Source organism: Pseudonaja textilis, chromosome 1 (assembly GCF_049901715.1).
Source record: "Pseudonaja textilis isolate UNSWEBS1 chromosome 1, rPseTex1.2, whole genome shotgun sequence".
NCBI lineage: Eukaryota > Metazoa > Chordata > Lepidosauria > Squamata > Elapidae > Pseudonaja > Pseudonaja textilis.
The window spans coordinates 84,784,509-84,802,595 of NC_141990.1; the positions used below are offsets into that span (position 1 = coordinate 84,784,509).

The 18,087-nt window shown below is 33.7% G+C and overlaps 1 protein-coding gene across 1 annotated transcript in view; it reads right to left on the bottom strand.

Annotated features, from left to right (window-relative positions):
* The window catches only part of AIG1 (androgen induced 1), an 82,407-nt gene that overhangs the window by 7,781 nt on the left and 56,539 nt on the right, over window positions 1–18,087 (bottom strand). Inside the window, exons 4-5 of the mRNA XM_026705604.2 lie at window positions 10,088–10,203; window positions 5,250–5,413 (exon numbers count right to left, since the gene is read on the bottom strand). Coding sequence (XP_026561389.1) covers window positions 5,250–5,413; window positions 10,088–10,203 — 280 coding nt within the window. The remainder of the gene's footprint in view (window positions 1–5,249; window positions 5,414–10,087; window positions 10,204–18,087) is intronic.

The following is an 18,087-nucleotide window of genomic DNA, read 5'->3' on the forward strand; positions in this document are numbered from 1 at the left end:
AGAATATTCAACAAATGATGATGAAGTATTATGAGAGATTGCAAAAAATTGAAGATAAACAAAGAGATAAGAAGATTGGAGATATTGATGGCAGATTAACTGTCGTCAAACAAGATAAAAGTGGGATGCTGGGATGGGAGATGGACAGATCAGAATTTTATCTTAGATTCCAAAACATAGAGGAAGAAAAAGGACAAAATTTGGCAGAGATAATGGCTGAGGCACTGGAAATAACAAAAGAGAAGGTGATGGATGGAATAGATGAAGTTTTTTGAGTTTTCACAAGATATGCAATGAGAAATAGTTTTCCAAGAGAAGTTCACATTATATTTACAAAGAAAGCTATTACAGGTAGCAAGAGAGAAAACACTGAAATACAAGGATAAGGAGATTGTGGTTCTGAAATAAGTACCCAGGAGAGTGAGAGAGATGAGAAGAGAGTATCAATTCTTGACTAAAACACTACTCAAAAAAGAGGTGAATTATAGATGGTTGATACCAGAAGGTTTAATTTTTACATGGCAGGAACAAAGGCACAGAATCGACTCAATTGAGAAAGCAGAATTATTTTATACAGAATACTTTGGAGGGAAAGAGGAGGAGACAGAAAAAGAAATGTCATTAATTGAATTCCAAGAGGACTGTCAAGCAGTGATTGAAAAAGAAGAAGGTGCAGTAGGCAGAAATGTGGAAGTTAGAGAACGAGAACTAAGATCTACCAGGGCTGCAAAACCTACTTATAAAGTATAATCATGGAAGAGAAAAAACTGATTACAATTAATATAAATGGACTTAACTCAGCTGTTAAAAGAAGGAAAACTTTCCATAAATTAGAGAAATTAAAATTTTAAATAATTTGCCTACAAGAAGTACATATTAAAAGCAATATGAACAACTATTGATACAGCCAAAGACAGGGAAAATATTTTCTTCTCTGACACAATGTAAGAAAAGAGGAGTGGTCTTATACATTAAAGATACTATTCCAGCGAAATTGAACCATACGGATGACGATGGAAGACTTTTAATGGTGGAAATAGTGGACAATACGAAAACATTCCTGATAGCAATCTATGCTCCGAATGAAAATCAAGAAAATTACATATGAAAATAATTGAATTGGACTATGTAAATATCTGTATGATGGGAGACTTCAATGGAATAGTAGATAATAAACTGGACTATACAACACAGAAAACAACAAAGCAAAGCAGAAAGACTCTCCCTAGTTCCTTTTTTAAAATGATAGATGAAATAAATTTAAAAGATGCATGGAGAGAAAGAAACGCTAAGACCAAGCAATATACCTTCTATTAAAAAAAGACATTCATCATGGTCCAGAATAGATATGATATAGATGTCAACAGAATTGATCACTAATCTCCAAGAAATAGATATTGAAACAAGTACCTAAGCAGACCATAATCCAATGACAATAAAATGGAAAGGACAAAGAAGAAGATCTAGATGGACCTTAAATAACACTATACTAAAAGAAAAATACTTTATACAGAGAATGGAGAAAGAACTTCAAAGAAAATAAAAAAGAAGACACATCAATGCAGAATGTATGGGATACAATGAAGACATATGCCAGAGGCTTGATAATAGATTACACAAGGAAAAGAAATATTATGAAAAAACTAGCCTCTAAGACATTACAGGATGAGTATAAATGGCTTGAAAAAGAGTTACAGAAAATGCCACAGAAAAAGGACATTAAGTTAAAAATGGATACAATTAAACATAAAATGGGATTAATGGAAAAAGAAGAATTAGCACAGAAAATCAGAGGTGCAAAGCAGAATTATTTTTTTGAAGACGCAAATAAACCAGGTAGATGGTTAGCATATAAACTGAGAAAGGAGAGAGAATCAAGGAAATATTGCAATTAATAGATGATCAAGGCCAAGCTTGCTATGGAACTAAAGAGAAGAAAAAAAAAATCATACAAGATTATTATGGGAAATTATACAAGAAAATATTGATGATGAAAGAGTTAAACAGTACTTAAAGAATGCTAACTTACCCTAGATACCTAGAGATTGAAATAATGTTAGAAAATAATATAACGAAGATGGAGTTAACTGAAGCACTTAAGAAGCAAAATAATGGAAAGGCACCAGGTCCAGATGGACTTGTAGTGGAATTTTATAAGACATTACAAGAATTGTTGAATCTCCCATTGTTAGAAGTTATGAATGAAGTTATGTCAAAGAAGAGGATACCCAAGTCATGGTCAGAAGCATATATTACACTTGTCCCAAAGGAAGATGCCGACCCACTACAAATCAAGAACTATAGACCTATTTCCCTATTAAACTCAGATTACAAAATTTTTGCTTCAATATTGGCAGAAAGACTCTAAAAATACTTAAATAACTTTATTCATCCTGATCAAAATGTATTTCTGCCAAAGAGACAACTTAAAGATAATATGGGAATAATTTTGGACACTCTGGAATATTATGAGGCACATCCTTAAAAACAAATGGCTTTTATATTCTTAGATGCACAGAAGGCTTTTGACAATGTGAATTGGCGATTTATGTTATTACGGTTGGAGCAGATGGGCTTTGGTAAAAAATTCATCCATGCAATAGAAGCTATATATCATAAGCAAACGTCAAAATGATAGTGGGAGAATTGACGGATTCTATTGACATAAGAAAAGGAACGAGACAAGGCTGCCCACTTTCACCTCTGTTGTTTATGTTAACTTTGGAAGTGCTAAATAGAAATATTAGAGAAGAAAAGGTTATAAAAGGGATGAAAATTAAAAAGGAAGAATTTAAACTGCAAGCATTTGCAGAAGATCTGGTTTTCATTTTAGAAGATCCATTAGAAACAGCACCAAAACTGATAGAAAAGATAGAGGTATATGGAAAGGTAGCTGGTCTGAAAATAAATAAAGACAAAACAAAGATTTTGACAAAGAATATGTTATTAAGACAAAAGGAAGAATTGACGGATGTTTTGAAAATTCAGGTCATAAATAAGATCAATTATTTAGGGGATATATTTGACAGCAAGATGTAGCACACTTAAAGAGAATAATTATATTAAACTTAAGCAACAGATAGCGATAGATTTGGCAAAATAGGAAAACTTACAATTATCATTAATAGGGAGAATATCAACAATCAAGATGAATATATTACCCAGAATTTTATATTTGTTTCAAACGATTCCAATTAGGCTAGGGAAAGATTACTTTGAAGATCTAAATAAAATCGTGTTGAAATATATATGGCAGGGTAAGAAAGCAAGAATAAAACTAAAACTCTTGCAAGAAGCTAGAATAAGAAGAGGATTTGGCCTCCCTAATTGGGAGTTATACTATCAAGCTACAAATCTGATGTGGGTTAAGGAATAGATAACATTAAGAAATACTAATTGCTGACATTAGAAGGACATGATTTGTTGTTGGGATGGCATGACTTCTTATGGTACAAGGGAACTAAAACACAGGGGTACTTTAGAAGACATTATATATGGGAGGCTCTGTGGTTAAATTGGGAGAAGACTAAAAGGCAACGTTATTTGAAAATTCCAGTCTGGCTATCGACTATTGAAGCATTTTCTTATCCTATAACATATAAAAAGGAACAAACAGTTAGATATTGTGAAATACTGAATGAAAAGGGTGAACTTAAATCTATGCAAAAACTAGAGGAACAAGGTATAAAGATGAATTGGTTTTCATATGCGCAAATATGCTCTAGATATGATAAAGATTCCAAAACAGAAGGTTTCTATGATAAATTGACTGATTCAGATAAGATCTTGACAGGTACTGATGAAAAGATGATTAAAAAATGGTATGGATATTTATTAGAAATTAAGTTAGAAAAAGAACAAGTTAAAGAAACAATGATTGCTTGGGGGAAAAATTTTGGATATGGGATTTAGAGAAATGGCAAAAATTGTGGTCTCAAAATTATAAAATGACAATGTCAACAGCATATAAAGAAAACATTTATAAGATGTTTTACAGGTGGCATCTACCACCAACAAGAATAGCAAGAATGTTCAAGAACAAATCCGAAAAATGTTGGAAATGTTATCAGATACCTGGTTCATATTACCATATGTGGTGGACGTGTGCGGAGGCTAAAAGATATTGGACTAAAATCCACACATGGTTGGAAAAAATGACAAAAAACCACATAGACTTGAAACCAGAGATATTTTTATTGGGAATTTTACCTGAAATATACAGTAAGGAATTGAAATATTTGATTGTAAATGTATTAACAGCGGCTAGGATTGTATTTGCTAAAAACTGGAAAAGTGAGAAAAAACCAACACAGGAGGAAGTTATTAAGAAAATAATGGAATGTGCTGAAATAAGTAGATTGACATTTGAAATTAGAGAACAAGAAGATAAACAATTTTATAAGATTTGGGATTTATTTTATCAATGGTTAGACAATAAAATATAGTAATGAAATATCTAGAACTTCAGAATATAAATAATATATAAAGATGTATTATCTTTATCATAATCATAATATAATTATGGGATAGAATAGTCAGAAAATAAATCAATTAAAATATGGATTATCTTGCATAACATGAACAAATAATAGTATAGTCAAATGATTGATTAACAATGATATCAATGTATTTCAGAATATTTGATAGACATATACAAGTAATTGTAAGTGATGGCTATGAAGTGGATGCACAAAACAATCGGTAAACCAACCGACACACTGTATGTACATAAGTGGAAGATGGCTTGATGTTTTTATGTTGTGTTTGTGTATGTTTGTCTAAAAAATAATAAAACTTAAAAAAACCCAACTAGCTCCATACATCCTACTTCTATTCTATTTTATGGGTAGGGTGGGGTAAGTATGACTTTGTTATATTATATAAATCCAGGGGATCTGGTTGACTATTGATCAAATCCAGGAAAAAGGTTAATTCCATAATTAGATTTAGTGTTTCTATGAGCACAGTCAATATCAGGTAAGAAATCAACGAAAAGGGGGAAAGAGATAGGAAAGAAGCAAAAAAGGCTAATCAGGTATATGCTTTTAGCTATGAGCTAGCATTAATCACCTCATTTGCTGTCCAATCCTACTTGTAATAATAATATGTGAAATAATTATTATATTTACATTTGAAGAAATAATGGAGTTACTCTGTAAAAACATTTCAACAGTAATAGTAAACATATATAATAAATGTAACTAAAGTATGATTTTGTATTAAAAAAAGTTTCTCAATCTGATACTCACATTTTTGTGTATCCCATATGCAGTTGTTTAGTATGTCACCCAGCAAATAAAAGATGTTTATTACTACAGTTACAGTGGCAAAGAAGACAATTTTAGCAGTTGAACCAAGGTAATCCAGGAGAGGATATACCCAAACCCCAGTCACATGATATATCCAACAGACCCTAAGAAAAAACACATACAGAAAATACGGTTAATAATGAAGTATTCAATTAAAAACATAATAAATAAGTTTCCTAAGGGCTCAATCCAATGCATGATTGCTCAGAAACAAGTCACATAATGGGGTATACATCCAATTAAATTAGTATAGAATTACAGCTTTTATAGACCCTATCCTGAGTAGAAGACAACGGTTCTCTTCCTTCACAGAAGGATCCCTCCATCAGAGCACAAACCTACAGATCTAACCCACTCTATGCATCAACAGTAACACTATTTGATTTCCAACCAATATATTTAACATTATCAAAGGCAACAAAAAATGAGATATCTATAGAAAGCAAGGAAGATGATCTCAAAAGAGATAGATCTGATTCATTACAAAAACAGCAAGGAGAAAAACATAAATTAAGTATACAACAAATATATATGGCCCAGACACCTCTCTAATAACACTGGAATATAAGAAGGAAAAGAGAAACAGCACAATTAGATTCAAAAATTATGTTTATAGCCACTCTCAATAAAAGTAGTTTTAGCCTTTCCATGGAGTTGATTCTTGATAGTCTGGTGGGGCTGACAGCCTATTCAAAGTTGTTGTCTATATCAGGCATATGCAACAGTGATATATTCAGATTTGAAGCCCAAAACTTATGCGTGGGTACTTGTGTAACACCTGTCTGCAATTCCATAAAGCAGCTGCATATTTTTCTCAGCAGTGAGCTCTGAAAAATGCTATCCGATTTCGGAGATTGCAAAGTATTATGTGTGACTTCCCTGAGGCTCTAAAACCCATTTTTGCCTTTGAAGCCGAAGCACTGCACAGATTGGTGCTTCATTCAACAAGAAGGACTGAAAATATTTACGTAAGCTCATTAGAATTTCAATAAGTAATCTTTATTTCTTGAATGAAAAAAGTTAGGAAGCCATAATGAAAGAATTCAAGCAATTAAAACAAGATAGATGATAGATAGATAGATAGATAGATAGATAGATAGATAGATAGATAATAGAGATAAATACAAAGACAGATGATAGATTCTATAGATAGAAACAAAACTAGCAATAGCAACAGGAGACTAATATACTGCTCTACTGTGAGCAGTATATATACAGCACACTCTGAGCAGTTTACACTGTTGTTATATTGCACCCAACAATCTGGGTCTTCATTTTACTGACCTTGGAAGGATGAAAGGCTGAGACAACCTTGAGCCCGTCAAGATCAAACTTCTGGCTGAGGGCAGAGTTATCCTGAAATATTGCATTTTAACCACTGCACCACCACACATAACTTTTTGTGTCTCCCCTCACCCGCCTTATCCTCTCTTTTGTGTAACAGGATCAGTTCATAAAAAGTTCATAATGAGAAAATAAAACTGGAAAACCAATCTGAACCTGCATAGAATGATCCATTTTTATTGTATTTTAGACTACACATCAGTTTGCAATTGGTCAGTGTAGCTCTGTTGTTTAAAAGACAAGTTTGGAATTGTACATTCACAACCTTTGGATTAGACAATACAGATATAAGTGAACAGTTAGCCTGACCAAATTTAATGTGAAACTATGATCTTTAAATATTGTTTTTTTGGGGGGAAATAATGTGGTGTGTCCCAAAATGCTTTGTATGAGAAACTCTCAGAAAATGTTTCCATCTGCTTCACTACTCCCTAACAAGACCTTGTTGATGATCCAAGCTCTGTAAAGGACCTTGGCATACTCATCTCTAATGATCTAAGTGCTAGAGCCCACTATAACTACATAGCCAAAAAGGCTATGTTGTTAACCTAATCCTACATAGTTTTTTCTCTGGTAATATCATACTACTAACTAGAGCATACAAAACATTTGCTAGACCAATACTCGAATACAGTCTGGAACCCACATTACATATCTGATATTAGCACAGAGAAAGTCCAGAAATATTTCACAAGAAGAGTTCTCCACTCCTCTACTCGTTGCAGAATAGCTTATACCACCAGACTTGAAATTCTAGACCTAGAAAACCTTGAATTACGCCGTCTTCAGTCTGATCTAAGTATGGTATATAAAATCATACATTGCAATGACTTACCTGTCAATGAATACTTCAGCTTCAACCATAAAAACACAAGAGCACACAATGATATAAACTCAAGGTTAACCGCACCAAACTTGATTGCAGGAAATACGACTTCAGCAACAGAGTGGTCAATGTCCAGAATACTCTACCTGACTCTGTGGTTTCTTCCCCAAACCCCAAAAACTTTACTCTTAGACTGTCTACTATTGAACTCACTCCTTTCCTAAGAAGTCTGTAGGGGGCGTGCATAAGCGCACCAACCTGCCTACCGTCTCTGTCCTGTTGTTTCTTTTATTTTTCTTATATGTACCCATTTCATGTATTCATAACTATGTATATACTTATACCTATTATCTTGTAAGCGATTGACAAATCAAATAAAAATAAATAAATAAAAATAAAAAATCAAGATAGATGTGCTAAGCATATTTTTGAAAAAGCATTATTGAAATCAGTAGAAAATTTCTCATCCCTTTAATTGTGCTGTTATCAACAGAAACCACATATCTTATCTTAGATGTTGTATTTCCAATAGCAAAAATTAATTCTTACTGATTTAAGTTTTACTGCAGAAGCTTTGTATGTGAATATTTTGATTAACAGCAGTTGTTTTGAAGGGATGAAGGATAATGAGGCCGAATTAATTTTTTGAACACTTCTTTAAGATATAGTAATCTTATTCTCTAATTAACATTGTCTCTACAAACAATTTTTCAACCAAATTTGGAATAGATTTCCAGCTGGAAGCAGTACAGGATTAATCCTAGAATCTTTGAACCCTGTTATCTATATCCTTGAATAAATTGTCACTGTTTGTTGCCCTCAAAGCAACATTACAAATAAACAAAAGAACATTTTAACAATGAAAAAATAATTGACTTAAATTCTACATCAAATATAAAGACAGAACTATCTATGACTACCCAGTTAGACCAGCTAAGATCTGCTGTATACAATTAGTCTCGCTATCTTTCTCTTCTCTGGAAGAGTGGCATTAGCAGTATTCTTGCAATGTCTATATAGGAAATTGCAAAAAGTAGTACTGCTGTCATGGAAACATTACCTGATGGCCTCTGTTGTAGAGTTCTTTCCTCCTTGAATGCATGCTAACTCAATACTGCACAATAATGGCTTGATCAACCTTAGGCATAAAGCTTCCATACAAGATTATTTGTTATTAACTCTAATGAATGCCTTCCAACAGTACAATTGTTGTACTGCTTATTATTAGATAAGCAGAAGGGAACATGCATTAAAATTCATTTTAGAGTCCCATGCTGTAGCCATTTGGTTGAGTCCCTACCATTTTCCGGTCTTATAAAATAACAGGTAATTTAATACTGAATATGCCTGAAAAAAAAGAAATGGTTTGAATTTCTGGTCAAGGTAAGCGAAGGGAAAAAAAAGGGGGGGGGGAGAATTTAAATGCACACATTTCACTTTTAATATGGGAACACAAAATGAATTTTTTGTTTCTTTATAAAAGTGTTAGAAATCATTGCAATTTCAACTTTTGCCTATAGACTAACAACATTTACAGACATGCTAACACTGCAAACTATTTTCAGATATTCAAGAAACCTACTTTGCCACTGGATTATTCCCTGATTTATGAAAATAGTCTTGGTCTAAAAAAGAAATGCTTTTTGGCAAGTAAGGCAACAAAACCCACATCCTGAAATATTATGGTTTCAGAATCTGAAAGTAGAGGTTATAGCCCTGGAACTAGGAGGACATATTAGATTTCTTACAGAACTGATTTGGGTAGAGTGGGGCAACATTGTGATTTTGCATTATTTATACTTCTTCCTGATTCTATAGATCATCCTTCTTCCAAGGAAGGTTTCCTTCCTTTCTCCCTCCCTCCCTCCCTTCCCTTCCCTCCACCATTTACAGACCTCAGCAGTTAAAACAACAAAAAGAATTAACAAAAAGTTCCTCAGCCAAACTATGAAGATGCAAAGACGCCCTTTTGCAATCCCCCAATTTGTATCTATTAGCTCGAAACTGGCCAATAAATATCCTCACAAGGCACAGTTTTACCTCCATATGTCATCTAATTATGTCAGAGATGAAAAATGCAACACTTAATACTCTCATTTAAAAATTAGAAGGTTTTTTTTTTCATCTATTCTCTGATGATTTCATTTCTTCCGAAGAGCCTTACAAAGGTTACAATTTGTACTTTTCCTATTTTAATCAATACAGAAGATAAAAGTTTTGGGCTTCTTAATCCTGTTTCAGAATCAGATACTAGCTTGACTTGGGCAATGTTTCATTTGCTTTGAGGTAAAGTGCCTTTCTGCATAAATCCTCACATTGAGACCCAAGCTAACTCTTGTGGTCTGCATCCATCTTTACCTGAATACACTTCACTTTTGTGAAACTGAACAGTTAAAAATATTTTTAATTCTGTTGATTGGAAAAAGAGAGGGGCATAGAAAAAATACCCAAATAATGTCTTATGGAGGGGGTGGGGGGAAAGTCCCTAAAAATATAAGCCTGATATAAGTATCAGAAAAACCACAGCGTGAAACTTTTTATCAAAACCTGCTTGGCAAGACTGAGATATAAGTGATTAAATTTCACAATGTGAAAATGGATTCCTTACCATAATATGTAGCAAACTGAAATAGTGCACACAGCAATCAGTCCATAGGTCCTGCTGGGATATTGATGATGGGTCGTTCTCATCTCAATTAATATAAAGGGTAAAACAGTTGTATGCTACAATGAAAGCAAGATAGGAGAAAACAATTCATACAAGTAATATTTTGTATAAATTTATTTATTAAATAATTATTGAATTAACAATAATCATCAGCTCTTTCAAGAACATTCCAGCGATCCCTTTAGTTCCAGCCATTCATTTTATCTATTGTTTACCCTTGTTCAACTTCCTTCAACCTTCAACTTCCTTAAGCCTTGCCAAGCATTCTTCTATTCCAGAGGTCTCAAACTTAGCAACTTTAAAACTATGCTGGCTGGCGAATTCTGGGAATTGAAGTCCACAAGTCTTAAAATTGCCAAGTTTGGGGACCCCTGTTCTATTCCATTATCTATTCCCATCAACTTTCCAAAGTATGTAAGTTTTTATGGTGCCTTCTTGAAACTAATTATAGTATCTTCTTTTTCTTTCTCTTTCTCAATATTCAGCTTTTTGCAACCATAAGATCCGGTTAGATGACTTTTTAGAAATAAAAAGTGTTATTTAATATTTAATAGAATTTCTCAACAGCTCTTAAAAATGCTGGTGGTAACAATGCAATAATTAACATAAATTGAAGAACAAATGATGTTTCTATTTTATATACACTGTTTCACAATCACTATATTTTTGTAAAGACTTAGCCTAAGCAGAATGTTAAGTTTCATGGTGTGATTTGTCAACTATTAAATACAGGAGTATTAAGTTTTAAGTGGCGTTTAGACTCAAAGTTGACAACCAAATAAAAACCAGTATAAACACAGATTCAGCTGCAACAATTACAGTATGAAGTAACAGTAGAAACAAACTTACTGGAAAGGAAAGATAGTAAATAAGAAACAAAGGGCTACTATTGTTCCAAGTACATAAGAATCTTATGTAGACCTCTGAGTAAATTAAGCATATATGGGATCAGAGGAAAATAGTCCTCTGGTTCATTGGTAGCTGATTAAAAAAAACAAGAAACAAGTGGTAAACATCAATGGAGAGCTTTCATAAGTGACATATGAGGTTAAAAAGAATCTCCCAAGAATCTGTTTTGGAACTTATGCTTTCTAATACATTTAAAATGGAACTGGAATTAGCAATATTTGGATATTTAAAACAAACAAACAAAAAGCAATGAAGAACTTCATAAAATTAACTTTACACTGGGCATTGTAATCTAATTTATATTTCAACATGCAAACAATGTGTATTATGACAACCCTGCCCCCCCACCCTCAAAACTGGAGTGTTGAGCAGTTACAAGTTTCACATCGAGGATTAACAAGGAATTAAAATAATACTGCCAATATCGTTTTTTAACAAATCTTATGGTGTGAGCACACTTGAAATATTGTGTGAAAAATGTTACTTGTAGAGGTAGAAAAGTTGCAGAAAAAAACATCAAAATGTTTTCTCTATAATGAATGACAATATTTGTGGTTTTATAGCTTAGGGATAAAAGGTGAGAATATGGCAGAAGTGTATAAATACAATGTGCATCTGGAAAAAATTAATAGACAGATATTTATACCTTTCTCATACTAAAATCCAAATTCATCTGATTAGCTAACCATAGATATTCAGAACAGGACACAGTTAATGTGATTTGTTAATGAAAGAGAGATTTATACAAATACTTGTTTCTTATGAGAATGTTAAGTACATTTAATTTCTATCTATGCTTCAAAAACCCAGAAATCCATAAATTAAGTATTTTAAGATTCATGTAATATATAAGATATAAAATATTTTGTTAAGTTATTCTGCTTGATTGGAAAGTCGTTCTTCTTTTATTATTTCTACTAACAAGCTCCTGTTACTAATATATCAGAAATGGAACAGGTCTACAATCCATTCATAACAATTTTCTTTAGGTGTCCTTTTCTAATTGATACATAGTGATATAATTCAGAATGCTGTATATACTTCCTGATGCTATCCAAGCTGCTACACTAGATGGCCAAGCAGAGAATTGCCAATGCAGTCATAGGATGCATCAACAAAGGGATAGCATCAAGATCGCAAGAAGTGATAGTACCGCTCTATACTGTACTAGTGAGGCCACACTTGGAATACTGAGTCCAGTTCTGATTGGCACAATACAAAAAAGATGCTGAGGCCCTAGAAAGAGTGCAGAGAAGAGCAACAAAGATGATAAGGGTTCTGGAAGCTAAATCGTATGATGAATGGTTAAGAGAACTAAGTATGCCTAGCCTATCACAGAGAAAGTTTAAGGGTGACATGATAGCAGACTTCCAATATTTCGGGCTGTCAGAGAAGAGGGGTCAGTCTATTCTCCAAAGCACCTGAGGGCAGGACAAGAAGTAATAGGTGAAAGATCATTAAAGAGAGACTGAACATATAACTAAGGAGAAATTTCCTGTTAGTGAGAATAATTAATTAATGGAATGGGTTGTGCAGGTGCTCCATTACTGGAGATTTTCAAAAAGAGATGGTATAACGTCTCCTACTTAAGCAGAGGGCTGAATTATAAGACCTCCAAGGTCCCTTTGAATCCTATTCTATATTGACTTTCTGGACACCTCCTACAGACATGCCTGTGCTCATCCTTTGTTAATGTTTAGCAAGCTCTCAAACCTCATGCTTTCCACTGCCTGTCCCAAGCTCAAACATTTGTCCAGGAACAGCATATCCTCCAAAACAGACAAGTTTTGACTTTTATAATGGTGCATACTTCAAATTGTTTTCAATACCTAACAGAACTTTAAATAGGAAAAAAATATAAACAAACGTCATCAACCAGAATTCCTGCCTTTCAGACCTCAAGACAAATTATATTATAAATTGCCACACTTTGTTCAACTCTCATCCAATCTCTACCCAAATTGATATGTCTAGAAGTAACCCACGGCTTCAGGTGTTACATGTTTCAATTTCTGTCAGTGAATAAAGAATGAAAAATGAGAAGTTCAGTGCTTAATAAAGAGCCATTCCAGTGGTTCTCTTCTTAACTTCACAATAACTACAAACTGATGGGAAATGAGGCATATTACAGCATCTTCATTCTAGAAAGCAACCATTTTATGCTATTTTAAGTTAAATGAATGCTATTGTAGCTCATAAGTAAAAAAAAAATCATGAAATTATCAATATATGCCATAAAACCTGCAACAGAGACTTTATTATATTATTAACTTTTAAAAGCAAAATTATTTTTGACTTATGAATGTGGTTACAACACTGCCTCATGCAAACAGTATTAAGTTAATGCTAGATGAAGCTAGACTGCCAAGCATGCGCCAGTATAATTAATCAAATATATTGCCTCCAAGAGGTTATCGATTTCTGGTCATGACACATTTTCCTTATGAGGTGGCGCAGTGTTGGTGCTTCAGATGTGCTGGCATGCATTTTTCAGTGACTAAGCCTTAATCCATCTTCCCGGCTCCTTGCCACTGACGCACTGACATCTGCAACTACTCATGTCTGACAATCTCATGCATGAACTACGTGGCTTCAGAGCTGGACAAAATTAGTACAGGAGTTTTTCGGTATACACTGAGCATTATCAGAAGCAGATAAGGCGACCAATTTTCAGAGGATAACATACCTATTACAAATGTCATTATGTAAAATTATATACATATTATAAGATTGCAGCACTACGAAATATAATTCAAAGAATTAAATGCTAAGTAACATTTTGTACAGTGTTGATTATTAATTATTATTTAGCATTTTATGAAAACATGACAGAAGAGAAATAAACATATATAATTCTAAAGTAATATACGTGCAGAATTGCAAGCCTGGGATAGTATGTTAAACAAACTACAATAAAAACATTAATGTTGCACAATTAACATTAATAATTCTATATGTCCCTTCCCCACATTCCATATTGTTAGTATACTATAATATACATATCATGTATCACATATACATACAGTACATAACATATAAAAAAACCCCAATATTTTTGTGAAGCTCCCCAAAATGCCATGTACCAAGTCCAATGCTCATTTCTAAATAGTTCTCCTATGAAATAAAGGATTATTATTTTTTATTTGACAGATGAAGATTCCAGACAAGAACAGATGGGCAGTCAAGTATCATGTCAATGACTGGCAGGGCAACCAGTCATTTCAATGGAATGCTTTCTACATGTTATTGTCAAAGCATAGTTCTGAAACAGTAATAGTCCAACCACAATCCCAGATGGATTTATAAGCTTTTCCAACTTATCTAGTACCATTACATTACTGGATACCTATGTAAAATTGGAATGGGATTAAACCTTAACTTCTCTGGTCTGTTCCAAAGATGCTTTTTCAAACGGCAACTAGATTTTGTTTTTCCTTGAAGAGGTTTCAATTCTGAAGAACTGTAGAAGCTTCTTGGATGAGAAGTGAAATGTCTTCAAGGAAAAACAAAGAAAGACCACTTGCCTTTTGAAAAAGCACCTTTAGGACAATCATGACCTGGAGAATCACCACAGACATTTTCTGGTGTGTAACCTCTGGACTGTTTAGTCAACGGTAATGTGAACATGCACATATCAATAACTAGAATTTTGCTTCTCTTTACTTTTAGTAGTTAGCAGAAATACTAGACATTCATCCGAACATTATGTAATGTATTCATTATGATATTTTTAAAAAATTAAGTGTAGTTAATTTTATACGATGAACCAACGTTTTATTTCAAGCAACAGTAATTGGTGTTTTCCTAGCATAGTGTCTTTTTCTGGTTTGTAGGTCTACATAGACCTTGCTTTAACATTCTTTCCTCCTGCTTTTAAGTCTATTAAGGGCAGTAATTTTTGATCTGGTTGAATCTAAATGGTGACCATATAGATATGGGGCATAGCATAAAACTAGATAAATATAGCAAGTATCTGACAGGAAGTCACATATAAGAATATCAAGACCTTCTCTCTTCTGTTCCAGAAGTCATAACGGACAAAAAATAATGGACAAGAAATAATGAATTTAAGTTATAACAAGGTAAATTTTGACCAATTATTAGAAAAACTACCTAAGGGAAATGGCAGTTGGGCATTAGAACCAATGATCAGAAAGTGTTTGGCTCCCTTTCATCAGAGGTTTTCATGTAAGGATTGGAAAGTTATATGTTGAAGATGCTTTTTAATCTGGATGCCCGCAGTAAACAGAGGGATAGATTTGATATCTAAATAACACTTTTCAACTTTATGGTGCTATAATTCTAAATAAAAAATTGAAAGATAATTTCATCTTTAAGTAGTTTACACAAAATTCTCAAATGATGACCATTTTTTGACAGCTAGAACTTCAAAAAAAAAACAATTCAGTTTGACAGTTCAAATTTGTCAAAAAAAATGTTTATTCATTATTTGAAGAAACACTGTATTTCCTCTTTCTAAGGCTATATATAGTTCAGACCATAAAACAACTACATGAGGTTGATTTTATGATAATGTGGTCTCTGCCTAAAGTGGAGCAATAAAAAAAAATCACCATAAGGTGGATTGAGGACAGCATTTTTGGGAATACATATGGTATGCCATGTCTTTCATTCCAAAGAACCAAACATAGCAGAAAGAATAACAATTTAGGATCATTAGGCTGCAACAATCAACGACAGAACTGCAGTAGAAGGAAATATGAAAGAAATCCCCACTGCAATGATTAGGATTTGTATTAGGCAAGTACCTGTCAGTAATTAGTAATCAGATTGAATGTAAAATTGTATTTTTTCAGGTTTCTCAAAGATGAAAATATACAGGAGTATAGATGCTGGACGAATTGGCAAAGAAATGGCAGGAAGAAAGAAGATTACTAGAACATTCCTGAGCTTGTCCAGTAGCCCCATAACTCCCCACCTCCATATTCACAGGTGCAGATGACTGAACAAAGCAGTAATTCTGATTTGGCTTCATCTGGATTTCACATTCCTTTTAGCTCAGTCCCCATATGATCTCATCTCTCTGGCTGTATAATGTACAATCAAGCAGTTGCTTCTCTTAAATGCCCCGGGAATGACTCTATGTCACATGTGTTCCCAGATGAAATCCCCAAATAGGCTCCTGAGTCTAGAGAAGAATTTTGGCAAGTCAACCTAACTTCAAATTATTGTAAATAAGAAATCTGGCGAACTGCCTCTTTAAATGCACAAACCATTAAGGTAGAACTTTTTATTTACATTTTTAAACCACCCAATAAATGAAGCTCCCTACAATAAAGCACACTAAAAACTATTTGAATAAAAACACAGTGCATAATATCAACACCAAATAAACTACTAGGTGAATGTGAGGCTGCCATCCAAAACTAAAACCTTAATTAAAGTACAATTAAAAGCCAGCAACAAAGGCTGGGAAAATAGAAAGGTTTTCACCTAGTGCCAAAATTATGCTACGATGGGTGCCAGTCAAGCTACTCTGGGGACAAAATTCCATAAATAGGATGCTACTACAGAAAAACTTCCCCCACAAAGACCCACCTCATCTTCTTTGATGAGATGACAGGGAGACGGGCCTCATTAGATGACTTTAAGATTTGGGTTTTATATATATATAAAATTAATTTGATATATATATATCAAATTAAACAAACAAAAAACAGGAAAAATATAAGAAAAAAGGAAAGAAGTGAACTTAGCCCCCTATAATTTTAACTTCTGCCTTTCCTTCTATCAAATAATTGCAGTCTTACTCTTTTCCCTTTCTCTTTAATGCTAATCCCCAAAACCATAAATCATCAGTTCCATCTTTCAGTAAAAAGTCCATACAAAGCTTCTAGTTTTTTTTAAGTCCTTATTTTTTACATTCTCCAAGTGCTATGTGCTGCTGCTACCAGAGAGAAACTAGAGCACTGATGGTTAATCTTTTCGTTGTCACGTGCCAAAAGTGCGCATGTGCATGAGCACGTGTGCCTGCACCCATAATGCAATGCACACATAACCCCGTACACTCCCCTGCCCCCCATGCATATGCGCGTGACCCCATGTGCTCCCCCATGCATGCCCATGCATCTCCAGCATGCACCCCACCTCCCACACATGCGTGGCAGATACCCGACAATCAGCTGGCTGGCAGGATGCTCACGCACATGCATAGTGAAACTGAGCTGAGCTGATGGCTCGCATGCCAGCAGAGATGGCTCTGTGTGCCACTTCCACCACACGTGCCATAGGTTCGCCATCGTGGAACTAGAGGAAAAAGATATATAATCTGCTTGTATAATGTGATATTATGTTTATGATTTCCAATATGTTATGTCAACTACATAATTTATTACATTTTTCTTTGTTCCAAGGATTTCAAATATTCTAAGTAGTAGTCTAAATTAAACTCAAATGTGTTTGATGATAGGTACAGAGTCATAGAACCCTTGGCCCTGGCTTGCGAACAGTTTTCAGCTATGAGCCCTCTTTGACTGTGTTACTGAAGTCAGCACAATTCTAAAAAAGCAATCATTCATTAAAAAAATAAATCTCTCATAAAAATAAATAATAAAGTAGACAAAATATAAAACAATTGTATATGATTTTTTAAAAAAGGAGGACCAAATTTATTTTGAGATTCTGCTCACTGGGTGGCATTGGCCAAAATTCTTCAACTATTACCATCCCAAATATTCTTGAGTGGGTTGCCCACTCAATACACTTAGCCAGAATCTACTGCATAATTTGCTACCTTTTGAAATGGCAAATCAAATCCTAAAATCACCTTTCAATTTTACGTTTTAGATTTTTCTTACCCATACAACTCAAACGTACAGAATTATTATTCTGTAAATTATTAGAGAAGAATGATTAAGCAAAGAAACTCTAAGAAATAATAAAAGCTCAGGAGAATGATAATGGGATGGCAAAAAACATCGCCACCCTTTCTAATACTGTTCCAATGTATTACACCACAGAAAACCTCAATGTAGTTTATATTTTATTTGGCAATAATAATGTTTTCTTTT